General features: G+C 41.7%; 1 protein-coding gene across 3 annotated transcripts in view; it reads left to right on the top strand.

Annotated features, from left to right (window-relative positions):
- The window catches only part of LOC135485750 (E3 ubiquitin-protein ligase UBR2-like), a 650469-nt gene that overhangs the window by 438448 nt on the left and 188305 nt on the right, over positions 1 to 23716 (top strand). For all 3 annotated transcript variants that reach the window (XM_064768146.1, XM_064768147.1, XM_064768145.1), the window contains 2 exons: positions 17774 to 17914; positions 20248 to 20412. In XM_064768146.1, the coding sequence (XP_064624216.1) occupies positions 17774 to 17914; positions 20248 to 20412 (306 nt within the window). The remainder of the gene's footprint in view (positions 1 to 17773; positions 17915 to 20247; positions 20413 to 23716) is intronic.

Raw genomic sequence — 23716 nt, 5'->3', positions numbered from 1 at the left:
AGTATAAAACCTGATAACTCCACCCTGAACCAGTAATTTTATATTCACCATGACTTGAAATTATAACCTGCTTATTTCTGGTTGGTTAATGCATGAAATACCAGCCTAGGCCTACACCTCAACTTCTGCTATTCGACCAGGTATGACAGATTGGCCTTGCTCCATTATAGGCTTTTGCTAGGCCTAGTGACTTTTTTTTGTCTGGTGTTATGGTTTCGGCGATAGAGTATTATCCTTTATTGATACATTTTATTTTTAGCTCACCTCGGTCTGTCGTCCAACCCTCGTGTCAACAATGGTTGCACGTTTGCTCTCGGTTTAGTCATGAAAGTTGAAACTTGATGTGAGGATGTCTTATGAGAACATGACTTGACCCACAAAAAATCATCGCCATTTGACCTACTTTCTGGGCCCCAGGTGGCCATCTTTGAAAACTTTATTTTGTCAATATCTCATGAACGCTGATAGCTAGATCCATGACATTTTTAGCTCACCTGTCAAGTGACCTTATACGATACTGAGGCATCTGTCATCGTTGTCTGTTGTTAAACTTTTGACAAAAAGGGCCATGTTTCTTGACCACTTGACCTAGAATGTCCATACTTGGTGCGTGGGTACCCCAGGCAAGACTTCATTCAAAATGAAAATTAGCACAATTTTACTGCTTGTCTGCCATATACGTGGTGCTCTTTGAAGACCTATTTTTGGCTATCTAGAATCCTGAAATTTTTACTGTGGGCGCATATCATGAGGATGCTTGAAATTTAACCTGTTTTTTACCCCTCAGCCCAAATGGGCTAGTGGGGCATTGTCGTCCCGTGCGCCGTCCGTCCGGGCGGGCGGCGTCTACTACTTGGTTTCCGTCGATTTCTAGAAGAACCGCTTTGACAATCAATTCAATTTTTGGTTTGTACATTGGGGGTGACTAGAAGAAGGTTCCTTTCGAAAAATGGCGTGTTCCGATTATCAATATGGCCACCAGGGCGTTGTGTTTGAAATTGGTTTCCGTCAATTTCGAGGAGAACCGTTCGTTCGATCAAGTTCATTTTTGGTATGTACGTTGGAGGTGACTAGAGGAAGGTTCCTTTTGAAAACCGTCTCGCTCTGATTCTCAGTATGGTCACCAGGGCGGCGTGCTTGTAATCGGTTTTCGTCAATTTCGAGGAGAATCGTTCGTCCGATTATTCATTTTTGGTATGTACGTTGGGGGTGACTAGAGGTTCCTTTTTAAAAAAACGGCTCGTTCTGATTCTCAATATGGTCACCAGGGCAACATGCTTGAAATCGGTTTCTGTCAATTTCGAGGAGAACGACTTGGAGGGTGGAATCAATTTTTAGTGGGCGTAGACCTAATGCAGTTTTGTAAGGGGAAGGTTCCTTTCAAAAATCAGCGCGATTCGAAATTCAATATGGCCGTCACGCTCACATCCTCAAAATAGGTTTCCACAATTTTTATTTCCATATGCAAACTATCCACTCCACTAAGCCAACTTCACCATTATCTCACCTTCATCCTTAATAGGCCGAGGGGTTATGCTCGCTTTGCGATGCTTTTTTTTTATTTGGCATACTTTTCAAGGTCACAGAGGTCAAAGTTCGCTATCGGCACCGCCATTGGGCAATAGCGGCAAGATTTGTAGCCACTGCTGTTACTGACTTGAAATATTGTACATATGTACCCTAGGTCAAATGACCCAGAGACCGAATTTCAATGTGATTTGATTCATAGATTGAAATTTGATTCATAGATTGAAGTTTAACCTGTTTTTTTTTATTTGACGTATTTTTCATGGTCACAGAGGTCAAAGTTCTCTATCGGCATCACCTGCATTGGGCAATAGCAGCAAGATTCGTAGCCACTGGTGTTACTGACTTGAAATATTGTACATACCGTCTTTTCATCGATGTAAGACCGGTTCATTAGGCTTAATGCATACGCCTACCGCGAGCACAGGGCACAATACCATTTCACTCATTGGTCGAAAGTTGAATGAAGTAGGTGTGTTACTAGTAGAAGGACAGATTGGCCTAACGAGACACATAGGATATGCAAAGCGCTCGCGTTTATTGTGGTTTGCGGTCTGTGTTTGCGGTTTCAGTGCGGTTTTGCGGTTTGGGTCTGTTTGATAGATCAACGTTAACCCTTTCTCACATAAAACGCGTTGGAGTGGGCATCACAGGCCTTTTGGGGGCTCTACCAGCATCGCTTCAAGACAGCGACGCTTCATGCATTCAGGTTTATTCAGATTGGCTTTCAGCCAATCTTTATTCATCTTTTTTTGCCTTTATTCATTTTTTTTATTTTTTATTTCTCATTTCTGTTTTTTAAATTTTTTTATGCATTATTTTTTATTTTTATTCTGGTCCGGTTGCCGATTGTCTCTGTTGACCCGATTGCTTTCTGCCCTGCCATCTCAGGCTCAAACTCATCAGGCAGATTGAGGAATTCTACCCCCTGTTCGTTGTCATCGTCATCATCTGGAACTGGGTGTGGACCTGCGTCTATGTTATGTGGGCGTAACGCTTTCTCAAATCCATGCTCGACGACCTCTGGACTGATCGCTTCAAAGGCACGGCTGATGATGTTGACAACATCTCTGAGTCCAATTGGATCACACTGGCCTGCTTCGTTGGTGTTTTCGGTCTTCCATGACTTCCATGCTTGTCTGGTGTGACATTTGAAGGATCTCATGACAGCCACATCCAGGGGTTGTGCCAAAGATGTGTATCCGGCCGGTACAAAGTTGAGTCTGCCCCCTTCTGAGACGATTCCTGAAGTTCTCCGTTCGATGTACTCTGAACTGATCCACCAAAAGTATGAACTGTTCAGCATGGGCCTCATGGACGTATGGTATGAAGATTTCGTCAAGCCAATGGTGAATCGTCTCCTGTCTGACCCATCCCGTGGCCGACGATGTGACCACAACGTTTTCGGGCAACTCGGCCTCTTCCAGAGCTCGAAGCGCACGAACAAATCCTCTTCTCGGAAAGGTGATGTGGGCTCGCATCTTATCGCCATTTGCCGCCACGCAAAGTGTAACAGATCATCCCAGCTTTGGATTCTTCCTGGAGGTTCGTACATCAACAGCCTTGCCGCCTTTCTCATTGAGGGTGCACATTAGGCGGAGGTCAAAAAGGAGGAAAGTCTGGTCCATGTTGAAAAACAGGCGCATTGGTATACCAAAATTTTCGGTGGTGTTGGTTATTTCATCGCGAAAGTTTCGAACCAGGACAACGGCGTTTTCTGGAATTGTGGTTGTTTTCTTCGTGACTTTTCGCAGGCTGATGTCCTTCCTCTTCATAAAAAGTTCCACCCAGCCGTTGGATGCATGGAAATCATGCATTAGTGGTTTTGCTTCTGTGGCGAGTTGTCGGCGCTCTTCTGGGAGGGCATCCCACCAGGTGTGGAATAGTTGCACGGCCTTCTTCTGAACATCCTGGATCACAATAGGTGGACGTCTTCGCCGAACATCCCGGAACCAAATTTCTAGTTGGTCTTCGACCTCAGGCCAGTAACCAATCAACATCTGCTTCACCTTTCGGCCTTTGCCCCGGTTCTGCTCCTCCTTCAATTCCAGGTCATGACGGTTCCACCTGCGAAACGTCTCAAAAGGTATGTTGTGGTGGTTGGCAAATTCTGTCATCGTTCGCACAGTGCCATTTCCAATGGCAATCTCAAAGTCTTGCAGGTATCGCAGCTTCTCCGATATGGAATAACTACGCTTTCTTTTCGGCAGTGGCTCATCCATATTTCTACAAGTTGTAGGCAAGGCAAGAAGAGGTTTCTGACAGTACCCAAACTTTATATACTCCTGAAACCTCACTGATTACTAAATAGTTTTTGCCCTTTTAAGCGTACGTGGTGTCCCAACTAAAATGCTAAGGTAATTCTCCCGGATTCCAAACTATGGACCAGACATTGTTATTCGAAGTTCCTTTCTTTCAATCATCCATTACACTTAGCAAACAAGCCTTGATATGCCTTTTTTTACGCTTTTTAAGGTACTCAAATTTTGAAATTTAACACCCCGTAAAAGCCTTTGGAGTATTTTGTGGGACACCCCGTGTTATTCTGCCGCGGCACTCGTCCGTACAAATGACGCAACCCTATTAGGTCACCTGTGAAACATACATCAGCCCCTCTAAAACCTAGGCCTGCCTTCCAAGTTGACAGTCTACTGCTATTGGTCGTTACCATGCGTGTATTGTGATCCTCTTATCAATCAATCAATCAATCATTTTGGGATTTAAGGTGCCTATATCCACAAAAAAAAACGTGATCAAAGACACCAGAGAAACCAATCAAAAAATATAAGCTGCTGGCCATTTTGACAGACTGCTGCCTAGTTAGAGAACAGGAAAGTTTTCAGCTTTCTCTTGAAGACAAGGATACTGCTGCTCGCACAAATTTCCTGTGGTAGCCCGTTCCACAGGCACGGCGCAACACAAGCAAAAGCCCTGTCTCCAGAGGAAGCCGTCCTGCTGCGTGGTTGCACCAGCAGCAGTCTGTCCGAGGAACGCAATGACCGGGACGGGTTGTACATTGTTAGAAGATCTTGCAAATAAACTGGCGCAACACCATTTATGCATTTAAATGTTAACAACAGAACTTTAAATTTAATTCTGCTGGCTACGGGCAACCAGTGGAGGTCACGGAGAATGGGAGAAATATGATCTGATCTTGCAACTCCAGTCACCATCCTCGCTGCACAATTCTGGACCCTTTGCAATGAAGCAACACTCTGCTGAGGTAGACCAATCAGCAGTGCATTCACCCCATCCAATTTGGATGTCACGAATGCATTTACAAGCGTAGCAGTTGCATCAGGGGTCAGAAACTTTCTGATCAGACCAATGTTGTGCAGGTGATAATAACTGGACCTGCAGATAGATCGTATATGGTGGTTCATTGAGACATGTTCGTCAAACAACGCGCCTATATTTCTAGCCAAAGCGACTGCAGCAATGTTTTGGTCACCAATCTTGACAGATGTTGGATGGCCAGCAAAATTTCTCCTTTGATGCTTCGAACAAATCAGAAGAAACTCTGATTTGTCGTCATTTAGCTTGAGGAAATTTTGTACCGTCCATTGGCGAACTTCCGCAATACAGGCTTCAAGTTTGCTGATTGACTGTACTGAATCGGTCTGCTCAAAACATATGTAGAGTTGAGTATCATCAGCAAAGAAATGAACCTGTATACTTTGACGTCGAATCACATCGGCCAGTGGAGCCATGTAAATGCTGAAAAGCAATGGGCCCAAGACTGATCCTTGGGGAACGCCTGTCTCTAGCTTGAAAGCTAAAGATGACTCTCCTTTAACTATAACCTTCTGTGACCGGTTTGTCAGGTAGGACCTAAACCACTCCAAAGCGGTACCATTCAGACCGATCCTGTCACGTAGACGATCAAGGAGAACCGAATGATTGACAGTATCAAATGCTGCAGATAAATCAAGCAATACCAGACCAACCATTTGCTTTTTGTCCAGTGCCAAGAGGATGTCATTGATAACCCTGACCAAGGCTGTTTCGGTACTATGGTTGGCCCGGTATGCCGACTGCATGCATTCGAAAAGCTCGTTTTCGGACATGTGGTCACGTAACTGGTGGTCATCTATCCTTTCCAAAATTTTGGAGATGAAGCTTAGGTTGGAAACAGGCCGGTAGTTTTTAAGGTCCTCCCTTTGTAGACTAGGTTTCTTCAAAATTAGCGTGACATTGGCTGATTTGAGACAATCCGGAACTGAACCAGATAAAATTGACGAGTTTACAAGCTTACAGATTGCAGGAGAAATTGCTTCAGCAATCGCATCCTCTTTAAGAAGATGTGTGGGAAGAGGATCAAGTGCACAAGATTTTGTTGGCGACTTCTTGATCACCCTTCTAATTTCATCCTCAGTAACAGGTTGAAAGAAAGACAGCTTTTGTTGGCAGCAAGGTTGCTCAGCGTCAGTAACCAATGACCCCATTGAATCGCGGAGCCCTGAAAGGTAGACATTGATGCCATTGACCTTATTTTGGAAAAAATGAGCAAATCTATTGGCTAGCTGCTGCCCTTCCCCAACAGAGAAGTCAGGCAATGAGCTGTCTTTCTTCCTGTTGAGTAATGAGTTCACAGTTCTTTAGAGTTTACGCTGATCACCACCATCGTCCTTAATTTTTTCAACTAGAAAGTCCCTTTTTGCCTTCTCAATCTTCCGAATAACCTGCACATGCTTTTCACGGTAGACCTCCCTATGGATTTCAAGCTTTGAGTGGCGCCACTGTCTCTCAGCCTTTCTGCGGATTATGCGTGCCTCGTGCACCTTAGCATTATACCATGGTACCTTGTGCCGTATTGTAACTGCCTTAGAATGAATTGGTGCATGCTTGTCCAAGATTGCCTTCAGATCGTGGTTGTAGGTTTCCACCAAGACTGAGGCATTGTCTTGGACACATTGGTTCACTGCAGATGCTGCAACATCAAGAGCAAATGCACCAACATCTATTGACCTCAGCCTTCTCACATCCATCATCACACGATTTGGCTGTTTCACGCGTTTGCCTGGGAGAGTGAAAGTCACAGGGCAATGGTCTGACATCAATGATGCACCAACCGACAGATCACCAATCACGTTCATGTCAGTAGCACGCGTGATAACCTGATCCAAGATATGACCCTTGATATGAGTTAGATCCTTCACATGTTGGACCAGGCTATACGTTTCCAAGATATTGAGGTATATTATAGCATCTCGATCACTGGGGTTGTCAACATGAAAGTTGAGGTCGCCCATGATGATCAGTGGACAGGCGATGGAAGACAGAGTCTCTAACAGATTTGCGAACTCCTCGAAAAACAATGTTGTTGTCAGTTTGTTCTTGTAATTAGGAGGGGGTCTATACACAATAGCAAGTCTTATACAGTCTGAGTTAGTCTGTAACCTGAACTGAATGATCTCGAAGGAACTGTATACACTATCAGTCGAAATCTTGGTGACATTCAGCTGATCTCTATAGACAAGACCAACACCCCCACCACGACCAAGTCGAGGTTTATGCTGAAGCTTATAACCGTGGGGTAGCATCTGACCAATGTGAACGCTGTCCTTTTGTGAATCTGAGTCAAGCCATGTTTCTGTAAGAGCAACTAGATCAATTTTCTCATCATCAAGAAAGTCACACAAGGCTGTTGCCTTGTTTCTCACAGATCTAATATTCAGCAAAGCAGTATTTACACCTTTTTCTCCTGAGGGGGTTAAAGGCTACTACGTACCATCATAAGGTGGGTTTGGCCTGAATATTAGGAACCGGTGGTTTATCGATGAAAAGACAGTATGTACCCTAGGTCAAATGACCACAGAGACCGAATTTCAATCAATCAATCAATCAATCAACAATGTCTTATAGAGCGCCAAACTCCAGGTAAACCTGCTCAAGGCGCTACCTCCCCACCAAGAAATGCTTCCTCGAACAGCCAGGATTTTAGGAGTCGTTTAAAAGCAAGCAGCGCGTCCGCCCCCATGCCAAAACACAAAACATAAAAAGTGCTATTACGCCTGAACTAAAGGCTGGATCATTTTCAAATATTTATCAAAGATACATCTAGAAAGGATACATGACATAATACATGGGTTTTTGATTTGAGATACTTTTCAAGGTCCCAGAGGTCAACTTTAAAAATTTCAACAAACATGGCATATTTCCTTCCTTTGTGACCTAGATCATTCTAAACTTGTACAAATATGTCTCTGGGCAAGTCCTACCCAAAGGACCAACTAGAGTCTAAATTTGATTACAAATGTGGCCACCAGGGGCAAAGTTTAAAAAATCATAGATGAAGTCACAAGCACCCTTCGTGTCTGAGTTCACTTTTGCGTACCATAACCATTATACTTCATGCAGAACTATTCCATGATTGTCTCCCTGACATTTTTGGCTCACCCTAGGGGAGTCTATGAAACAGGATGTCGACAACGACGACGATAACGAACACTGCAGTGTTGCATAAACAGTGGCACGTTTCTTAACTGCTAGGGCTATGAATTTGAATCTTTGTAAACAGGACCCCCCCCAGGTCAGGTGACCTCTGACAATGAATTTCGGTTTGATCTGAGTCTTGATTTTGCCACCAGGGGGCCAGAAGTTGAAACCTAAAAAGTGTGATATCTCTCTTCTGAGTGACTCGTTTTCGATTAAAATTTTATGTTGTGTTCTCCTAGAAATGATACATCACATATCATATGGGTTTTTGATTTGACCTAATTTTTAAGGTCACAGAGGTCAAATGGCGTAATTTGGCTGTTTGAGTGTAGCTATGGCACGTTTCTTTCCCGCTAAAGTTATGAACTTAAAAATTGGTACACATGACCCCCTACGTCATATAACCGCAGACACCTAATTTCGGTCTGATCTGATTCTGGACTTGGTCACCAAAACTAAAAAAGCTAAATGTGCAATATCTTGCTTATTAGTGACTTGTTTCAGGCACTCCAAGCAGGGATACTTCACATGTCATACCAACTTTGGTTTGACGTATATACTATACCTGTATCATTTCATCTCTGTTTTGAATGCCTCAGAATGAAATTATTAAAGTCTTCAAATTAGTTATCCGATTGAATTACAAAACGGACAGTGCTGACATTTGTGGGACGCCTCAAGCGTGTCAGTATCAGTGATTTACTAGTTTGTTTGAAAATGTGCCACTAATTAATGTTGTTTTAAACCTAGTAAACACCACCCTTTGTGGATATTTGGGAAAGATGACATTGTTTGAGTGATAACCAATCAGATATTAGCAATAATTTGGGTCATAAATGCTAGTATTTCATCAATAACAGTATTTGTAGAACAAACACACACTCTCAACCAAAACATTCTGTTGCTGATTAACCTTTAAACGAATTGGTGTTGACAGAAAATGGGACTTTGAAGTCAGTTTTATTAGTTAATATTTATATGCGCTAATAACAATCGTGAAAGGCTTATTGTGAGTGTCGTAGTTACTGAATGGCAGGCTTTGATTGTCAGTTACTCCAACTCCAACCGAGACCAAAACTTAGTGATTTCAATAAAAGCAATCTGTTATAAAACAGAACAGAACAATTTGTTTCAATTCAGTTCTTGTGGCAGTGGATTTTAGCGATGCCTAAATCAAGTTCAATATGGTTTTAACTGTCTATCATTTCACGAACAACCATCTACGATGTAGAAGGATTGATAGAAGATCATTGGTTAAATGTCTGAGAAGAATTGTCATGGTTGTAGCCAGTTCACTAAATTTCAACTTTCAAATATTAGAATTTCTGTGGAGTAAAAAATGCGTGGATCAGACATACAAGCAGTGCAGACTTTCACTTACTAATATACCGGTTGTCATGATAACAATCTCGTCAACAAATGCAGACAGACATTTTTTTGGCTTTTGGGACCCTTCAAAAAAAATCGTGCACCGGTGTAGAAGTTTGAAATTTCCTGTTTTGGCGAAGACTGTATAACTATCAAATATAGATGACGTACAAGTGCAACTACAATATTCGAAACAAATGGCGATTCTTACCAACTGTTCTAGATGGCATAGAGTAACAGCTGTCCAAGGTCAAGGGGATCTGCACAACTGTGGTTCTTCTTCAGGCTGCTCTCAAATCCGGATACAGGAGTAGTGGCACCATCAACAGATGAGTGTAGTCTGACGAAGGTTGATCCTCTTGGCCGGCCCAGCTACTGGTCGGGTGGTGAATGGCTTCTTCAATTCTTCAAGGGCATTGGTATAATGGTGGCTTGTAGCCGTGTATAACACTGATGTTTGCTAATTATTAACTGACAGTGTGTTTTACGTAACGAAAATGGTGCTTTACACAAATACACACATATAAATTGATGACTTGAATATACACTCATCAAAGAAAGTTAAGGACCACTTTTTATATTTAACATATTTTTTTTACAGCACATATTAAGGACCAGAAAATGCCTGAATATGAATGTCCTGTATGACCTCCAAGACACAGTAATCAATTTCACACGTTGTTTGTTCCAGTTGTTGCATAACTTCTTTCTAAACTTGTCACAACCTGAAAATGGGTGTTTTTGGTGTGTCAGCTGACCACATAAAGTGGTACAAAAGTCCATGCAAGTGCTTTTCCTTGCAATTCCCACCAAGCTCAGGCAGCATTCTGACTAGAGAGATGCCTAGATGCCACTTGAGTGAAGTCGAGGTTGCACGAGCCATAGGGATGCTGGAAGCTGGCTTCAGTCAGCGACGAGTAGCTGAGATGATGGGTGTGTCTCACAGTGTCATCAGTCGTGCTAACCAACGACACCGGGAGACAGGGCGATACTCAGAGAGACCCCGTACTGGCCGCCCATCAGCAACAACTGCGAGGGATGATCGCTACTGAGTGACTCTTTGTCGTCGCAACGCTTTAGTAGTGCTCGCAGACTCAATAACCAATTCACTGCTGCAACTGGGGTGACTGTTTCAAATCAAACCATCCGTAACCGACTTCACAGAGCCGACATCCATGCCAGGAGGCCACTGCAATGCATCCCATTAACCCCTGCTCACAGATGAATCTGTCTCAATTGGGCTCGTGATCATGTGGGATGGAGCCACCAGCAATTGCGCCGTGTTCTGTTCTCAGATGAGAGCAGATTCAGCCTGGACCACAATGGTGGACGTGTTAGAGTCTGGAGACAACAGGGAGAGAGATTTGCAGATGCCTGCATCGCTGAACATGACTGCTATGGTGGAGGCAGCATTATGGTGTGGGGCAGAATCAGCTACGGCCAACGCACTCGCCTCTATGTGGTCCCAGGGGGAGCAATTACAGGTGTGAGGTACAGAGATGAAATCGTGGAACCTTTCGTGGTTCCGTTTGCAGAAAACGCTGGGGAAAATTTCATTTTCATGGACGACAACGCCCGTCCCCACACAGCGAGGGTGGTGACACAGTACCTGGCGGATCATGGAATTGAGCGTATGGACTTGCCAGCGAAATCCCCGGACTTGAATCCGATAGAACATGTCTGGGACATGATAGGAAGGAGTATTGGAGTGCTTGAGGTTCAGCCAAATGGGTTGCAGCAGCTTGGTGTTGCCTTGGAGGCTGCATGGGATGCAATTGATGTCAGGGTTGTTAATCGTCTGATAAACTCAATGAGACAGCGGTGTCAGGCTGTTATTGCAGCAGGGGGAGGCCATACTCGGCCATACATGCTGACATTGATGACAAGACATTTAAGCTAAAATTGTAAAAAAGTTGACACACCAAAACACCCATTTTCAGGTTGTGACAAGTTTAGAAAAAAGTTATGCAACAAGTAGAACAAACCACATGTGAAATTGATTACTGTGTCTTGGAGGTCATACAGGACATCCATATTTAGGCATTTTCTGGTCCTTCATATGTGCTGTGAAAAAAATTATGTTAAATATAAAAAGTGGTCCTTAACTTTCTTTGATGAGTATATAACACGCTAAGCGTATTGAGGTAAGTTTTAAAGTAGTTGCAGTACGATCTAGTAACTGAAGATTGGCATTCCTGAAACCAAAATCTTTTGAAGTATTTCCGACTAAAATTCTGTACTAGATCGCACCAAAAGTTGTATAAATATGTCCGAGGGAAGAGTCACCCTCCTAACGGAACATCAAATCTATATCTATAACTGCTTGGCAGGTGGCAACATCTGGTTGCTAATGATGATCGGCAGGCGTCGACATCTGGTTGCTAACGACGATCGACAGATGGCGACATATGTTTGCTAACGACGATCGCAGATGGCGACATCTGGTTGCTAACTACGCCGGCTGGCAGGTGGCAACATCTGTGAATAACTATACTGGCGGTGTCAAAATCTCTGGACTACGATTGTAGACAACTACGACAGATTGGAGGAACCGTCCAGATCACAAGGGGTTAACCAGCCTAAACTATGACTGCCAATGCATGCTACGAAAACCTCTCAAGTGCATCAAATCAACTACTTAAACTCTATAACTTTCTAACTGAACCCTTTTTGAAGACTAAAGTCCATTCATGGTTTTAGTTTAAGATTAGAATTAATTGGCTTCTCAACTAACTTCAACTGAAAAGGAAAGCCTATGTGAATACATGAAAAAGAAGGGTTACTTTACTATAGACTAGACGCTGAATGCATGTACAAATGTACTATGGGCGGCCGCCCTTATAAGTATTATAAGTTTTTATAAGATCATAAGCTTAGGCAGAAACGTCTTCAAACCGTCTGACAGTTTCACACTAATAAAGGCGTTCACAGTCTCATACTATAAACTTGCAACGCAATACATGAATAATACTTAAAAAGAGCCCTGGCCGCTCCTCTCGGCTGCTCGGAAGAACTTCTCCGACATCAAAATGCAGGTCAGAAAATCAGTTGACTGTACTCGCTCACAGTCAATTCGGGAATGCAAAGAGTAGCTAGCAATTTCCCACGAAGTTATCAGTTGTTTATTTGACCTTCGACCTGCTTTTGATTTTATTTTCTATGGAACTATTTCCCAGGATTCCATACGCCACCGGAAGTAAACAATGGGGAATTCACCAGGCGACCTATACAGTACATGCATTTCGTCGAAACAATTTCCTCAGAAAAAGAATGCCTGGGGGAACAAATGATTCTATTATGCACTGACGATTACACGACGGTCATTTCTATTAATTCGTTATAATACAATAGGACAATTGACATGGTGCACAGCCAGAATATTTTCCAGGGGGACATTTCTACTTCTATAACGGCTATAATTGTCTGATTGTTAAGTTACTGTTATGTTGGATGCGCTGAAATCTCAATTTAGATTGTTCTTATGCTGGTACAGAAGAAAACCTTTAAATAGGGGAAAATCTTTTTTTCAAGACCTTGATAATAAACACAGAATGTGAAACAGTATTATTGCGTATTGTCAATGATTATTCGGGAAGTATGATGAATAAAAAAACTACACCGTTGCATACTCCAAACCTCAACGGTCTCATCGCTTGAAAAATCATTTCAGAATGTAATTACTGTAAGTTGTAGTCTGTAGATATGTATCTTAGACAAAAGCACGTCACTACAATAAGCCGATCGGGATTAGTTTCGAGCAAACGCTGCACGTGCAGCAGGTGCTATAATCTATATTAAGCCGGTATTGAGTTGCCATACCGAAACCCATTGGAAAGACGCACTGACCGCAATCGATCACCAACCTCATCCATTGCGGAGTGACGCACCGACTCGCACCTTATTTGTGTAACCCTCCACACAGGGGAGGCCTTTTTACGCTGTTCAATGAAGCATTAATTGATGGTGCGCATGCACTCCAGTGGCTTAAGTGCCCGACGCTTTGTGTCCATAATGAACGATGTCATCATGAGCAGGCGAATTATTGCTCAGTGAATTCAGTAATGATTATATTTTTTTGTCTCACCCAAGGGGAGTCTATACACTACCGCAGTGTCCGTTGTCGAAGTCGTCCGTATCCTGTTTAAAAATCAGTGGTACGTTTCTTAACCGATATGACTATGAACTTGAAAGCTTGTACACAGGACCCTCAATGTCTCGGGACCTTTGACACTGAATTTTGGTCCGATCTGATTCATATAAGTCATATAACCTCTGACACCTAATTTCAGTCCGATCTTATTCTCGACTTGGCCACCAGTGGGTCAAACTCAAAGAGGTCAAAGTGCATATCTCGCTTACTAGTGACTTGTTTTCAATGATATTTTCATGATAGGTACTCCAAGCAAGGATACATCATATATCTTACGTGATTTTGATTTGACCCAATTATCAAGGTCACAGCGGTCAAATGATGTAAATTGATCATTTGAGTGTTACTATGGCATGTTTCCCAACCGCTGAAGCTTTGAACTTGAAATTTGGTACACATGACTCCCTTTGTCATGTTACTTCTGACAACGAATTTCGATCTGATCTCATTCATTGACTCACCAGGGGGCCAAAACTAAAAATATTGTGTAATATCTTGTTTATTAGTAACTTGTTTTCAAAAATATTTTTATGGTACGTACTCCAAGCACAGATACATCACTTTGTTTTCGGACTAGTATAGTTAATGTGTGTCAACTAAGGTGCTGCCACCTATTGCTGTGTTTCAAAATACTGGAACTCTCCAGTTAGTGAGTTGAGAGCTAACAAGGAAGATCTTAATCTATTTACTCTCAAACCTTTTCCCCGAATTTCTCCAATTATAATCCCAAATTATTCAAACAATCAACAGCATCTTGTCTGGTAATATCTTAGCTATATGTACATATAACCGTTTGATAGCGGTGATATAATTTATACCTTTATTTTCACCATTTCTGTACATTGCCACCCCTTGCTCATACACAATCCTGCATCTGCAGTGTATTGTTTTCAGTACGAAGTTTAATAATAATATATATCAGATTTCTTCTCATCTTAATTTTGTAAAATGTACTACTTGCCAAACTCTGGGGGTAATTATGTACATTAAAGTTTGAATAATTCGGTTTCACTCAAGTTTGCATGTCATGGGGTGTGGCTCCATTTATAGTGCAGTGCATTTGAAGCACACCTGGGTACACACTGATTATTAAATTTGTATACATTCGAAGCACTTGGTGCACAGTCATTGTTTACATCCATGTACAGTCATGCACAATGACTATTGGATTCCGTGTATCATAGTTCATTGACTCTCTGTGCAGTGCATTCGAAGCACTCGTGTACGGTCTTTGTTTACATCCATGAACAGTCATACACACTGACTATTGGAGCCCGTAAAAATTCCAGTGCATGACCCTCTGTGTCTAACTTATGTGTACATTGATGAACTTTATATAAGCATTCATTTTTGTGTGATCAAAGCACTTGAATATCTCCTTCTTTTTCACTCTTTAGTATTTGCTGATTGGTTGTTTGTAGTATTTTCTTCCGACAATATTTTACTATTTATTGGTTCCCCAGTACTACTCGAGCTCACTGGCTCACTCCCCCCCCTTCATCTCCGAACTGATCATGATCGACCCGTCCATGTTATCAGCTGTTCAAGTTAAACAATGCCGGACTGCTCAGACCAGCGCACTCACACGTTATTGCAACAAGGCAGCAGACAGAATTTCAAACCACAGGTCAAATAGTTATATCTGTACTTGTATAGGAAACATCGCATCATCATTTGATATAGTCTCCGACACGAACCAGCTCTACAGAAATTTGGTCCCTTCTGAAAATGACATTGCTAAAGATTGGTTGTGTTACCAAGAAAAACAGGCCAATAAAGTGTTGCCGAAGATTGAATTCTACCTACTCCAAGATGATGTAACATCAGTCACTGAAGCATCCAGTCATCATGAATTCACTTCACAATCAAGTACCATCTTTTTCGGACTATAAGGCGCAGGCAAACATTTTGAAATGGCCCCAAATGGGGGGGGGGGGGGGGGGGTGCGTCTTATGGTCCGGTGCGCCTTTTCTGTGGCCCTTGACCCATTTTTCAGGGCTTAGTCATGAAAAATCATTTTACAGGTAAGTATTTGTAACCTCATGATTTCGGCAAATTGAGTTTATGAGCATAAAAAAAGAGTAAACTGAACAGACAAAAGAGAATCCGGAGTCAGAAATGAACGCCTTCCATGTTGATGTTGATGTTTACATCAGTATAGCAGGATTCCATTGTGGCCGTTACACGTTCCGTCGCCGTTGCAAAGGGGACCGTCTCGGAACTTCATAAATGACATGTGTGAACTTTTCTCTCATGAGCAATCAATTGACTGTAACGTTGTTTATGGATTTGTCCACTGTATTATTTGTTAATAATAATAATAATAATAATGATGCGTCTTATATAGCGCAGTATCCAGGCCGTTTGCCCGCTCAAAGCGCTTTACATTATTACCCCGGTCTCTCCTGAAACCTTTCAGTAGAACTCAGAAAGGCTGCCGTCAATTCAGCGCACTAGCTGATCATTCCAACCGGTACCCATTTATACACCTGGGTGGAGAGAAGCAACTGCAGGGTTAAGTGTCTTGCCCAGGGACACTGAAACCAGTATTGTGGTTCTAACCGGAGTCGAAGCTTGTCATGAATAAAAAATAGAATTGAGGGAGAATAATGAAACAGCTAATGCAGTTTTATTTTATTCCTCTCAATTTTGAGTCTTATCATTATTTCTAGACTGATCAAGTCATACCATGGAGGTAAAAAAAGATAAATAATAGTTTATTTTCCTATTTTCGTCAAATTATATCCGATTTTTTTTCATTCAAACACGAAAATGTTTGGTTTTAAATGCCCTTCTCTTGTAAGTGTGCATGCCGAAAACATTGAGACAGTTCCCAAGTCTAAAATTGTCCGGCCGCGCTGGAACATCAATTTTACAAGATATCGACAATACCAATGTAATGGCTGAGTACCGGACGGTCATGACGGTAACTTCTCGAAAAATGGGTGCGCCCAATAGTTCGGTGCGCCTTATCTGTGGATTTTAACTGAGAAATCAAAGGTGCGCCTTATAGTAGAGTGCGCCCTTTAGTCAGAAAAATACGGTACTGCAAGTAAGATGGTAGAGTTGGAAGCCAGCACTTTGGACTTGGACAAAGCCAGACAAAATTCTGACATACTAGAACAAGTGACCAAGGCAAAATTGCAGAACGAACTTTCAAAAATCAAGCGCGATGAACAGAAGGTAATCGAACAAGTTCAGGCCAGACTGCAAACCCTAAACATGACAACTGAAAAACAATGAGACCTCATTGATGTCACACTACCTACCGAACGAGTCAACGAATGGTTGAATGCTGCTACTACAACCAGTCCTCAACCCCAGACCGATCCTACTGTTCGACCGAGAGAAGCATTGAATCCTACTGCCAGGGCATACCGACACAAGGAAGCAGTCGATGCATGGATTGACACCTTAGTTCCGGGGCAAGAAACAATCGTAGCCACTACCACTCAACAGGAAGGGGATCAAATGACCACAGTGCAAAAGGGGATTGCTGGCGCACCGTAAGCTGCAAAACGTTCAGAGACGGACAAATTTAAGCAAATTTAATCTGAGCGGCTTGTAGAAATGTTGCACCTGGACTTTTTCATTCTTTTTGTACAGTTCTCCATCATTTCTATCAACGAGAGTTGTGCTTGGGGTTTGATTTGTACCTGGGCCATGGTTTATCAACCAAATCTGACACCATGTGGTATTTTAGAGCCAAACAAGTAGGCCATTTTGCAGAAACTGCATTCTGGTTACATAACTTTTTCAGTATACGACCTAGTCATGGTGGCAGCACTTGATGGTGATACAAGGTGTTACGTAATCAATAAATGATTGATGGCAGTACATTACCCTGTGAATGTGATTCAGTTTGGGATATGCACAGTGTCGTGACTAAAATGATTAAGGCAATTTCATAATCAAGGACGCATTTGATCATTCATTGTGTGATCTTTGGCCGTTTGTAATTACTGGTGGTCCAGGAAAAAAGAAATGCAGTTACACACAATTACTGGTCGAAATGCATGCTTTTGGTTGGTTTTGAGTACTGGGCGACCAACATATTTTGCTGCCACTTAGCTGCACACTTGTTTCAGTTATGTCACATGATGCACAGGATTGCAACAAATATTATGCTATGGCGTTGTTAGTCTGCCACTTAACCATCAAGGGTATGAGCAAATAAAATGTATTCTAACAGGTCATGTTATTCTTGCTTCATTGTTTGCTATCTTTAAGCCACGCAGGTTGTGTTACTTGAAAAGAGCTGTGCTCAAGGTGCTTGAATTTTTTTTTTAGGTCGACAGTGTTGTCAAGGAGCCCAGGCAAGGTGATAGAGAATGGATATGATTTTGACCCCCTGTTCATTGAGTCTGACCTATTCTGTGGCACCCATACAAGCACCTGTGGGCATGTGATGCACTCTGACTGCTGGCAAAGGTAAGGTGAACTAAACTGTTTTCGGTGGCACATAAGCCTTAAAATTCTTTGATAGATAATGGACATTTTTAGCTCACCTATGGGGAGCTTATACGATACCGTGGCGTCGGTCGTCATCCGTTAGCGGAGCATGTTTCGTCACCGCTAGGGCTAGATGGCTAAAACTTGGTGTGATGGTAGCTTTGGGCAATATGCCCAGACGTATTTTCTTTTATGCGATATGACCAACTTTCTGGCCTCCAGGCGGCCACCTTGGAAATAGTTTTTTTGCCTTTTTGAAGCTAATGGTTGTACATAGAGTGACAAAATTTTTATGGTGGGTGTATCTAATAAGGTTAAATGACATATCACCCGGGTTTTTTATTTGACCTACTTTTCAAGGTCACAGAGGTCAACGTTCACTAAATCACCGATTGGTGGCATGTTTCATTTCTATTTGAGCTAGAAGGTTCTAAATTTGTGTGGACATATATCTAGGGACCCTCTATTCTACCCCAAATGTGTCCCGCTCAGACTTCTAATTTGAAAATTAAACAACGTCGGATTGTAACCAAACTTCATGTGATTTTCAGTCAAATCCATCGACCAAGCTTGAAAATTAAACAAAGCCCTATTACTCCAAAACAAATAATTGGATTAGAACCAAACTTCATTTGATTATGTATTTATGTACTCTTATCAATATCCCAGATTTTCAGTCAAATCCCAGGACAAATATAGCCGCCAGGCCGCCATCTTGAAAATCCAACGAAGTCGTATTACTCCTAAACTGTTGAACAGATGTCAACCAATATCCATGTGACATGTACACTCTTCAATAACCCTGTAATTCAGTCATCTTTATAACCAAAATGCTAAGATGGTACTTGTAATTTTCTTTTGTGCCATTGTGCCAAGAAGAATAATATTATTCAATGGAATCAAAACTGCTGAGACTAGCCAGGAACTGTTCTCCCATATTTGCTGCAAATGATATGCATTACAATACCCGAGGTGAACACATCGTCCCTGAAACATTTCACAGTTAGCTGAAGAAGCCTTGGGAGGCCTTTTGCCCTGTGAAGCAATGGTTTCGTTCAACATGTTCAGAATACACCCTGAACTTTTGACATTAGATTAGTTTTGAGTGCTCTGGTATTATTTGGCTGATATGTGCCAATGGATCTGGACATTTTTGGCCTGATATCAAGCACCCTATCTGTTTTAAGACTTTGGAAAAAAGTGCTGGAGCATAAAGTAAATGTAAAAAACCCCAATTCTTTCACCCAATGCAGTTGGATGATCTAGCTTTTAACGTTACAGTGACAATTGTTGGCTCACCGTAGGGGAGTCTATACAACACCGTTGTGTCCGTCGTCGTATCCTGTTTCAAAAACAGTGGCATGTTTCTTAACCGCTGGGGCTATGAATTTGAAACTTTGTACAAAGGACCCCCCAGGTCGGGTGACCTCTGACAATAAATTTCGGTCCGATCTGATTCTTGACTTGGCCACCAGGGGGCCAGAAGTGGAAAGCTAAAAAGTGTGATATCTCTCTTTTGACTATGAGTGACTCGTTTTCGATAACATTTTTATGGTAAGTTTTCCAGGTAAGGATACATCACATATCATACACGTTTTTGATTTGACCTAATTTTCAAGGTCACAGAGGTCAAATAGCGTAAATTGGCCGATTGAGTGTAACTATAGCATGTTTCTTAACCGATAAAGCTGTGAACTTGAAATTTGGTACACATAACTCCCTACATCATATAACCTTTTGACACCAAATTTAGGTCTGATCTGATTCGTGACTTGAAAAGGTCAAGGTCACAGAGGTCATAGTTCCAAAGTTCATTATTCGTCGCCATACAAATGACTAATGACGTAAATGCTCCACTCTAAGAGACTGCTTGAAAATTTTATTTTCATATGTGATAAATATGTATCATATCAGTAGGCGATGTTTGCTATCGAAAATTGCTTTGACCCAGTTCAGGGCTTCTCCACCAGGGAGAACGTGAAGAAAGCGGAAAAAAATGCACTTGCTCTGATACAACTCGCCAGAATTTCATTAAATTTATATGATGAATGTATCAATTAAGGATACAGGATATGATACACAGGTCAAACTGGTCATTGGTATGTAAGTACGCTAATTTGCGTAATAATCATATAATCAGCTTCTTGCAAGGCTATAAATATCATTGAGCTTGGCTTTCCATCTAATGCAGGAAGTGAGTGTTTTTATTTTGGTGAGCCTCTTATCTTGCAAAATAGACCATGGCACTTTCAGAAATTTATCAAACACAAAAGAGAAGGTATTTGAAATATTTTTATTTTTTTTATTTTCAGACTCATTGATTCTGTGCTGACTCAAGAAAGAAGACGAATGTTTCGATTTCGTCATCACCCCAGTTTTGATATTGACAAAATGGAATTCCTCTGTCCACTGTGTGAGACGATAAGCAACTCTGTGATCCCCATTATCCCTCCACTACAGATGCTTTCAGACGACCTGTAAGTTATGTTATTTGGTATCCAGAGTATCTTTGATGAATCTAATGGCAATTGACAAACCCTCTTTTCAGCATTAGCACAACCCATGCTCTGGATCCGCATAGGATGTGCCGGTTGTGTATATAACACTGTCATGAAGGTTTTGTGTATTTTATGTGTAAGGTATGTATGTCACACAGCAATCCTATTGGTCACTAGGTGGTTGAAACTGAATCAAACGAGAGTGCAATATTCCTGCGTATTAGTGATTGTTTTTAATGTGCCAGACTACTTATGGTGATCATGTGGAATTTCGTCTCGAGGGGCTTTTCAACATACGTTGATATTGAGAGCGTGTTTCTATTTATTGGAAGGAGAGTGATACCACCTAGCCATATGCAATTTTCTGGAAAGGTGAGTGTGAATTTTTATCTACCCGCTTTCCGAAATCGTTCGCCATCTGTCCGTCAGTCCATATGACGGGCCGTATGTCAGTCTGTCGGTTCGTCAGTCAGTCAGACCATCTGAAAGTGATATCTCCTCCTAGGCCGTGCAACATATCAACTTTAGAATTTGATACATGTTTGGTACTCATCCACTGATGTGCACAACACCTGCAGAATTTTGATCCAACTTCACATGTTGCCACTAAGGGGTATTATGCGAAATCAAAAACAGTGCTTTATCTGGCTTGTTAGTGATTTGTTTTTGCTTAAAATGTTGTGGCTGATACTCCTAGCAAGGATACATCACATTTCCAATTTTTTGAGAGTTTTTGATTTTACCTACTTTTTTAGCTCAGCTGACAAGCTGAGCTATTCATATGAGTAAATGGTAGAATGAATGTCCGTGTGTCTGTGTGTCTGTCTGTCTGTCCGTTAAACAGGCACGTTTCAAAACTATGGCGGATAGGCGATAGATTTTCCCTCTGAGGCGTTGAGACCCTTCAGGACTCCTGAATAGACCAAATGTGGGTCCGGCAGGATGAGTGGTTTGGCCACTAGGTGGCACCGAGCGAAATTTTCCAAAAACTTTTCCAGCAGCTGATTTCTCCTATTTCTTTAAGTTGGGGATCATGAATCAAATTTAATCTTATAGAGCAAAGCTTTCTCTTTCATTATCAATAGGCGTGGCTCATGAATTTCTCACCAGGTGGTGTTACTGGCACAATTTAGTGAGCACCCCCCAGAAGAGCATTTTAAATTTCGCGCGAGTTATCCCACGTGCAGCGAACGTCACGTGGAGTCTGCGCAGTTCAGACGTAAGGAGACCATGCTATGGAATAGATCGCGTTCTGTCAATTCGGAGGTAAGTTCTCATTAAATTCACAATTTCATAGGCGATAATATTTGGCTGCTTGTGTTATTGCATGTTGATGACATTAGGGAAGGCTTGGATTGTTTAATTGGATGTGATTAATTTGAAATAGTTCGCCGCAACATCACCATTGAAAAATCTCAAAATAATCCTGAAGTTACAAGATTTCAATTTCCCCTAAGACCTGCAGCCGACCGCACAGTCCACCGTGCACAGGGATCAACACAACCATCCAAACTAGTTTTAAACTTCTCTGGCAGAACACAACATCACATCCTTTAGGTTGCTTGTAGCAGAGTAACATCTTTATCCAATCTCATATTGCAGAACTTCAATCCAGACAAGGTAAGAGTTTCAGAGGAAGTTATCTCTGAAATGAGACGTCTCAGAAGCGTTCCATTCCCATTCAAGACCCAGTTCTTATATGAAGTAAACTCTTCAATGAAAATTGCATTCCTCAATGCCCTTTCTCTACATAGACACATTCCAGATGTACAACATGACAACTCTCTCACCTCAGCAGATGTACTAATCTTTGCAGAGACACGCTTCATTCCAACTGACCCCAAATCAGCAACCAAAATTCAACAGTTTCTCTGCCATAGACATGATGCGGAACCAGGGGTAACCAAGAAATACCTTTTCATAGAATGGCAGTGTACTTCAAATCAACCACAACTGATAACCTTCCTGTGTGCAGAAGCAACAATTACGGAGTGGAACTAGTCATATTCAACATCCATTCAATCATGGTGATAGGTATTAAACCACCAACAGTTACAGTGACGGATTTGATCAAAGCACTCTCATCATTCCTCAATGACGGGAACAATAATACCAGTCCAACTATCATCATAGGTGACTTCAACATCGACTACTTCTCAGAATCAAGCAATAAGACGACAGTTCAGGACTTCTTCCAACAACGAGGCCTCACACAGCAAATCATGTCACCAACCACAGACATGCGTACAACCATAGACCTCATCTACACAAATCTAGCCAGTCCTATTTGTGGAGTTGCCGAGACATATTACTCCTACCATAAAACCATCTGGATTTCCTAACACTAATCACTTCGTACATTTGACTCTGCTCCACCCTGCTGAACTGAGAAAACGAAATGAACAGAAGAAAACAGATGTTGTAACAACCCTGTTAAGTGCCTTCCATGTCTACACCACAAACGTGTACTGCCAATATCCGATGCAGATTCAACAAAAAATGACAATTCAGATACTGAGGAGTAAGACTACACGTGTGTACGGAGCCCTGTGAATAGTTCAGTCTTTCCTAACATTATGTTTTCAGCCGCTTTCCTAAACTTTGTTTCATGGAAAGGTGTCATCAACATCAGAAGGAAATACTACTAGATGGTCCTTTACCCTCTACTTCTGAATTTCTTTATTTCTCACTGGTTGTTTATCAAATCTCGTATATTTATATACATTGAAACACATAATGTATTCCCCTTTCTAGGTCATTTTGTAATTCTAATGAAACAAATGACCCAATGCCATTTGTGAAGATAAATAATTCAACAAAGAAAAACTAAGAGTGTTGATCTGCTTCAAATGTTTTGTAAAGGGAATGGATACATAATGCTTATGAAATGCCTTTACACCACCCGTGTATCATACTTTACAACTTCCAAATACTGGTTAGTACTCTAAATTGAACACAGTATATGTATCAAACTACAATGTCTGCTCAATCAGCTCCAGACAAGAAACATATATTTTTAAATTTGACCTCGGCACCATTGCAGAAGATGGTGACTGCCACTCAGCACTCTCTTAGGGTTCAAAGTGATAAAGCAAGCTGTCCTCCAGCTCAGCCAACAAGGGTTTTACTGAGGGCTTCAACATCATAATCTCTACAACCTTAATATATAAAAACAGTTCCCCTGTGAATGATACATTCTTCAACTTGCACCCAAGCCGAGGGGACTTAAGTGCGACTGAGCACGTTATTTTTCACGACTTGCACTTTGAAGGAACTGATACAA

The sequence above is a fragment of the Lineus longissimus genome, chromosome 3 (assembly GCF_910592395.1).
Source record: "Lineus longissimus chromosome 3, tnLinLong1.2, whole genome shotgun sequence".
Classification (NCBI taxonomy): Eukaryota; Metazoa; Nemertea; class Pilidiophora; order Heteronemertea; family Lineidae; genus Lineus; species Lineus longissimus.
Note: the sequence above shows the minus strand (reverse complement) of the source record. Positions and strands in the feature narration are given on the sequence as shown.